The sequence below is a fragment of the Arachis duranensis genome, chromosome 3, assembly GCF_000817695.3.
Source record: "Arachis duranensis cultivar V14167 chromosome 3, aradu.V14167.gnm2.J7QH, whole genome shotgun sequence".
Taxonomy (NCBI): domain Eukaryota; kingdom Viridiplantae; phylum Streptophyta; class Magnoliopsida; order Fabales; family Fabaceae; genus Arachis; species Arachis duranensis.
Window position 1 is genome coordinate 2,152,062 of NC_029774.3, and position 7,668 is coordinate 2,159,729.

Sequence of the window (7,668 nt, forward strand, 5' to 3'; positions counted from 1 at the left end):
AAATATATTATATATTTATAAAATTTATTAATATTCTTTTTTATAATATTATTTAATTTTTATTTAATAAAATTAAATAATTTATAAAAAATAATATATCTAATACGCAAAAAATTATTGAGGTCGTTTTAGTCCATTCGCAACCAACGAGGTTCAATATAAACGACATTTTAGGAGCATGCAATGGACAAAAAGGGAAAGAAATTAAAGATGACCAAGTTGTATATTTTGCTTTGGGCGGCGAAGACAACTATGTATATTATTGGTTACTTAATAGTAAATAATTGCTATAAAATTATTTAGCCAAAAGAACAAAAAAGAGCTAAGTAAGCCCACATGGACATGACATGCTGCGCAAGAAACATCCAAACGAAACCGCCGAATAAACACTTTTATTATTATTATTATTCTGTGGAAATTGGAAAACTTAGTTAAAAAATAATGAATAATGCATAAAACACTAAAACAAGCAACTATATGCAAGACAAACAACTGGTGGGTAAGAGAAAAATTCTTGTTACAGATTTTGTTTGTTTTTATCCTTAATTATCACTATTGTTTAAATCATGGATGAAAAATTTAATTGAAATGTGTGGCCATATATGACTAAATAAAAATATAATTTTAATTTTGGTCATTATCGGTGTAAAAAAATTCTACACGCGCATTTAATTACAAATATTTATATTAATAAAAATAATTTTTTATTGGTCGCGTTAATAGTCATAAAAAAATACAGATGGTATTAAACAATGAATAAATTACCATTTGTACATATAACAAATGTATCCATATAAGAATAAAACGACAATTGTAATCACGAAAGATGACCTTCGTGTGCCAAAAGTATCTAGACGTTGGTTATGCAATTGGTCTGTTAGAATATTTTTTGACACACATAAGTCATCTTCTGTCGTTTTATTCTTATATGGATACATTTATCAGCGTCTTTATCTTTTATAGATACAAATGATAATTTATTCTTAAACAATTCTATAAAATATTTTTACACTCTCAAACCATCAAATTAAATTTATAAAAATATAAAAAGTTTATTACAGATATGCTCATCAAATAATTAAAAGCCTGTAAATGTAAAAACAAGTGTAGTCAATAATACAATATAATCAGTGCACGTGCAACATGGATTGCGCGTTATGATTCAACTAATTTCCAATTTATATGCTCATCCATTGGTCGTTGGGGCCTGAATAAAGTTTAGAGAATGCTGTCACTCACTCACTCACTCCCATTTCACATTTCAGAAAATAGCATTCTGATTTCTGCAATCTGCATCTTCATATTATAGAATACTAAGCACGGTGCATTAATTAGTTAGCTAATATATCTTATTAAGATTATTATTATTATTATTAGTAAAAAAATTAATTTTTATTTTAATAAATATATAACAAAAAGGCTAAAAATTTAAAGTTTATGTCCTTTCTTATAGAAACTTTTATAACTAATGATTTAACATGTGTAAAGTACATACTAATTAAACCCTAATTACTATGAGATAATACTTTATTTATGTTTCCGGTTGTTGACCATTGACTCCAACAATTATTGAGCAGGTACTGAATATGAATTAATAATAATATATGGTTTAAGTTAACAAAAATATTTGATAACAAAAAAATATTAACAAAAAAAACCTAAATTTATTATTTTTTGCATTATTTAATACGTTATATAATAAATAAATATTAAATAAAATAAATTTAGATTGTTTAGATATATTATTTTTTGTTTCTCTAATATTACCGTTAATACGGTGCTAGAAGAATGCTATTTCAAATTATGTTTACTTCATAGGTGAAGTGGTATATACAGCATCCAGCCACCCACGTGAAAGAAACACTGATTTTGCATGCGGTGGAAATAATGCTGAGAATCTTACAATATTTAGCATACCTATTCATAAGAATCAATGATCATATCACGGGGAGAATTTGAATTTATCCGAGGCATAATTACAAAATTATTAGGTGAGATACATAATAAATTTAACAGAGACATTTGAACTCTTATACTGAAAAGTGAACTTTGTTGGATTTGAGAAGCCACATCCACCCTAGCCTAGTTCCATATGTAGGTTCTTCCTTACACCAAGTGAAAATCCATAAAATACTTGTGTATGTTTTTAAAGAACATTTTATTTGTATTCTATAAACTTATGCAACTATTTTGTTTGTTTTTTTTTTATATAACTTTTAAGCATTATAAATTATACATTTTTTCAAAATGCATATTAAATATGCTCCAAATTGAGATATGAGAAGTCATGTATTAAATATTATTTTCAAATATATTGATGTCACTCAGTGGTTATGAAGGCAAGGATTATTACAGTATTCTCAATCAAAATTTTAGGTATATACACTGGGATATGAACACAGCATTTTTGTATTCGGTGTACATAGATACAAAATTCGATTGGCTTTTATTATTTCGGCAAGAATACAAAATCTGTATAAAATTATGCTGAACGAATTGAGCTTGGTTAAATTATGCAGTTTTTCTTTTTGGGGTGCACTACTGCACTAAGGTAGCTTTAACTCAGCAATACCAACTTCAACTTACTCAAGAAATACACTTGAGAAGCCATCTTGATTCAACCACATGCTTTATAAACTGTAAGTGCTCAAAAACTTTGATCAAGTAGTGTTGGCAGCTTCAACCATCAATTTGTAGAGAGCAAATCCGCCGCGATGACAGCCAGGCATCCTAGAAGTCATGCTTTCTAACTCAACCTAACAAATACAATAATAATCAGTGAATGAATGCTAGCTTCAAGGTTAAGCAAGAAACTAGAAGTCTAGAATTAATTAACTATCCATCAAAACAAGCCAAGAGTAATGAATTTGGCTTCAAGGTTGGTTGTAAAGTGTCGAAGTTTTCAAATGTTAAAAATTTGGCAACAATAATTTAAATGATAAGCTTTGAAATATCATTTGAGTATTCAATTCAACACCAATCAAGTAGCTGTGTCATAGTTTTCAATGCATTAGACTAAATGCTCTTAAAGTTAAATGGCAACACCGAAATTGTGAAAAAGAGAAGTCACATAATTATCATGAGTGGAATTCATGGCAACACAGCTTAAAACAAGCTTTAGATTTACCACTGAGACAGCATAAAGCTGAGTTGATTCATAGCCATCTTGTGCATTAGAATAAAGCTTCTGAACTTCCTCCGAATCAAAATTGCATCTGATAAAGAAAAATGCAGCCGGTCTCACATTCAAGTCCCTGCGAGATATGCCAATAAAAGCTGGAATGCTCTACATGGCGGTCGAAAGATATAAATTGGATACTTAGTCTTTCAAGCTATTCAATCCCTAAAGTTCACTCACTCAAAAGAAAAAAGCTATATATTTGTGTTCATAATTATATCGAAGTACATATGAAACTTACAAGGGATGAGGCTGGCACTCCAATTTCTTCAACAACTTCCCGAACTATGCTGTCAAACATCTCCCGTGAAACTTCATTGTTGACTGATTCCTTGCCATGTTGATGGGAAGTTATACCAATTTCTTGAGGCTGTGAATCATTAAGAAAGAGAACCATGTAAAGCCATGTGCATCAAGGACTGATGTGTCTGAATTTTTCATAATTTAGGATGAGTTATTGGCTCCTAATCAATAATGATTACATACGAATAAAATGATTACATGAACAAAAGGAAATAATATGAGAAACAAATCAAAAACTAGTTTCAGAACTAACTTCTGGTTTCATAATTATCGCGCTGAGAAGAAATTTACCACTGCTCTACTAGTACAGAAAACTAAAGATTTCCATTTCACTACTATATACCTCAGGATGGCCTCCGGGAAATACAAAATGACCAGGAAATTCACCAACATTGTTACTCCGTTGTAAAACAATTATCTTCTTGTCTATTGTCTCTACCACTGCACCATTTCCTAGCGGACTGGAGGTATGCTGACAAAGAATAGGATCATCTGATGGAAAAGAAAGATGTGACAACTTAGGTTAAGACAAATTGATTAATTTTGATTTGAAAGATAAGAAGTGAAGAAGGAAGAGGCACAGAGGAAAATAAAGCCTTTGATTACATCTAATCTAATCCTTAGGCAGAGACAACATGTTTGAACACTAATTGTAAGGAATTCTGGCTAACTAGGGAGAGATCATATTTTAAAACACTAACTCAACCTTCATCTACTTGCTTCCTTCCCTATAGATTACTGGACATTAACATGATGCATCTTCAGCTCGGAAGTTAGATATAGCAGCGTCTCCATGATAAACTAGTACTAACTGTAATGATTACCTTCTGATGGAACCAGAAACCTTTCCCACAGAGGACTTAAGTTTGTTCCCACAAAAGTCCTGAAAGCAGTTTAGCCAATAGTTACAAGAAAGGGGGGGAAGTAGAGTTGAAATAGAAATACAAAGAAACAATAGCATTAAGATTAAACTCCGCTTGAAGTGGTGTCAAACAAACACAGAATGCATTGTATTTGCTGCAAATACATCATTCACATGCTTTTTCAGTTCAATACCGCTTTTATGCCCTTGCATAACTAATTCACCACATTCACACATCATTTGTTTACTCTTCGCTAACAATCTATGAAGATTGAATCAGGCTAGTTAAAAAGGTAATGTTAATATGTCACTGAAGCAAATGCAGATCAACATCAAGAAAGTTTATTACAGAACTATTTAGTTTATTAATCACTAACCATGCTAATTAAGAATGTAACATACAAAAGAGGGGGCATTGAGAAGAGACCTATAATCTGTCAAACCTAGATGGAGGCACAAATGAGGTTCATGATTGGATCCACCTCCATCTTTCAATTCATACCCTCCATACTGCAATTCACACTCTGTTAGGAACAGTCCAGGAAATAAAACCACAAACCACATAGATAAGTCCTCAAAATCATAGTTACATGAAACACAATACGTTCCAATACCGATACGCAGCAAGCCAAAATGCAAAATAATTTATATGAAAAGTATAGTTATGGCGTTCTAGTACACATATAAATTATGAATTAGTATGCAATATGTCAGCTAATTGGCGAATTCATGTAACTACATGCCCAAAATTACTACACTTAACAATTAGCATAGCATCCATTCGATGTGTGACCTGATCTATAGTCTATACCCTAAAACATACCCTGAACTTGTTTCCATTGAAGAGTGACTTGTTATTCTGAGCTCTCTGCTCCCATATCTACACAACCGAAAAGCGATAACAATTATACAAGGAATCAAATCAAAATAAAGAAGAGTGTGTGATGGACCTGAGAGATGGTGTTCTCCAAGATGGTGTCAGGGTGAGGGACCCGGTCGTAATCGGCGCTGAATGAAGCAGAGACCTTAATGAGAAAAGGATCCAAGTGAGGCACATTGCTTTAGAGTTTCGATGGTTTGTTTCAGAGAGAGAGAGAGAGAGAGAGAGAACCTGTGATGGTGAGAGAGGAGAGGGACACGAAACTAGAAGCTTGAAGGAAAGAGGATCCACGATGCTGCTGCTGCTGCTACTCGTTGTTTCGTTGCTGTTCTCATTCTCCATGGCAGGTACAACGGTTAACGATTCCGAACGAACGAACTCAGTGAGTCACAGAGTTCAAGTTAGAGTTTCTGTTGGTATCGTTTTCTGATTTATTTTTCATTTTCCGTTTCTGTGTTACTGTGTGTGTGTCGTGCTCTTCGTTGAAACTTGAAAGATATTGGCTTTCACGTTTTTTTTTTGGACATGTGGTTGGCACATTCAGAATTCGACTGACGTTGATTGGGCTTTTGCGCTTGCGCCTCATGTATACAATGGGCTTCTTATTGGGCCTCTATTACTGGGCTTCCTATTTGCTAATTGGGCTTAATGAAGGAGCATCTATATATGTTAGATGGAAAGGCCATGAAAATAAGTTTGTCCAATGTTTTTTTTTTAAATACATATGATTAGAGTGTAATATGTTATTATTTGATATATGTTTTGATTTTTTGGATGAATTAGTCTTTATCCTGTGGATGAAAGGATATTATGAAAAGAAAAAAAAATTATATTACGTGTACATTAAAATTAGTTACCAAAATCAGCCACTAGTATAAAATATATGTTATAATACAAATAAATATTAAAAATAAATTAAATCATACATGTATTTATATTTAAATACATTGATAGCTGATTTTAGTGTACGAATAATATTTTTTTTAAAAATAAATGTTTTAAGAATATGGACAACAACAAAAAATATACTTAAGAATATAAAGAATTATTTTGCACTTTCTTTTAGTAATTTAATCATACGAAAAGCATTTTTTTAACTAATATTATTCAAACAAAATATATTTTCCTTTCTTATTTTTAGTTTAAAATATAATTAAATACCATATAAATGGAACTATTTTAATTTGATAATTAAGTAATTAAATGGTGGAAGTATTATATACGGTTCACGTCAAAATGAGTTTGGAATCTTCTTATGCTCTTTAGTCTTTACAGTTTACACATCTATAATAGAAACCCTGGCCTCATACATTAACATATGCTGCACTTTTTAGATAAATGAAAACATCACCCACTTAAATGATACTATCGATGAAGAAGAACATGTTTTTTAATGCCACATGCAAATAGATCACCATGAAAGTGATATACGAGTTTGAAAATTAGATTCTATTATACAATATGTATACTCATAATCATGAATAGAGTGTAATTAAGCTTTGGTTAGGTATAGAATAACTATTTATTGGAGTGATAATGCATGAGCGAGTATAAATGGTGATTACGCAATCTTTTTACTTAACAAAAATGCATGCATTAAATCGATTGACCTTTATTCTGGCAACAAGAGGCGCTTAATTAAACAATAATGCAAGTTTGTCTGATACATTTTGATTGTCATTGTCGTCCTTTCATTGTTTTAATATCATTGACTTTAATTTCTTTGGGAACAGCCTTTCATTTTCTTGAGTTGTGAAGATGTGTATTGATGTTAACATAACTGTTGATATTATTGTAGCATATCCTTAATCCTTAATTCGCCCACAAAGTAGCATGGGTTTTTCCGTGATTATCTTGGATAGGTGCATTTTGAAGTCTACCCACATTATTCATTATTGATTCATATATACCAAAGCAAACAAAACTGGATTAAGTGCATGCCTAACAATATGCTAATAATAATAGCAACCAATTTTATATATAGTTAAACAGATAATTTTAGATTTTTTTTTTGGAGTTAAATTTTGGAATTTTTTTAACGAGTCCGATGAGTTTGGATTTTTTTTATTAGATTTCGGATATATTTGTTCAACAAGTTAGCTGGTACCTTAGTTTATTATCTAATAATAATAATAATAATAGCTCGCTAGAAAGTTTAAGGAACTAATTATATATATATAGTTAAGCAGCCAACTTTTAAAAAAAAATCTTGATTTTTAAATTTAAAAAATTAGTTTTACGTTGAAAAAACACGCGTCTTCTCACTTCCTTTATCTCTCTTTTTTTTGGATTACTTTTAGAAGTTTTTGTACAATAATTTTAGATTTTTTTTGGGTTTGATTTTGGATATTATTTTTAACAACTTTGATGAGTTTGGATTTTTTTTATTAAATTTGGGATATATTTTTTCAAGGAGTTAATTGGTATTCTAATTGATTATCTAAC

The 7,668-nt window shown here is 30.8% G+C and overlaps 1 protein-coding gene across 1 annotated transcript; it reads right to left on the minus strand.

The window, feature by feature from the left end:
- Positions 1 to 2,278: 2,278 nt before the first annotated feature.
- On the minus strand, positions 2,279 to 5,671 carry LOC107476895 (nudix hydrolase 9). The gene is made up of 9 exons (XM_016096831.3): positions 5,455 to 5,671; positions 5,294 to 5,368; positions 5,167 to 5,223; positions 4,771 to 4,853; positions 4,306 to 4,364; positions 3,825 to 3,973; positions 3,420 to 3,548; positions 3,128 to 3,286; positions 2,279 to 2,756 (listed from the first exon to the last, which is right to left on the minus strand). Exons 1-9 carry the CDS (start codon positions 5,563 to 5,565, stop codon positions 2,661 to 2,663), a joined length of 918 nt encoding a protein of 305 aa, XP_015952317.1. The 5' UTR covers positions 5,566 to 5,671; the 3' UTR covers positions 2,279 to 2,660.
- Between the last annotated feature and the right edge of the window lie 1,997 nt (positions 5,672 to 7,668).

Excerpts from the sequence above, each read along its gene's own strand:
- LOC107476895 (XM_016096831.3), bottom strand. The coding sequence starts at position 5,565 with ATGGAGAATGAGAACAGCAACGAAACAACGAGTAGCAGCAGCAGCAGC. Across the intron at positions 4,365-4,770 it reads CTAGGTTTGACAGATTATAG|GACTTTTGTGGGAACAAACT; the intron begins GTCTCTTCTCAA and ends AACTGCTTTCAG. Across the intron at positions 2,757-3,127 it reads AGCTTTATGCTGTCTCAGTG|GTTGAGTTAGAAAGCATGAC; the intron begins GTAAATCTAAAG and ends TGTATTTGTTAG.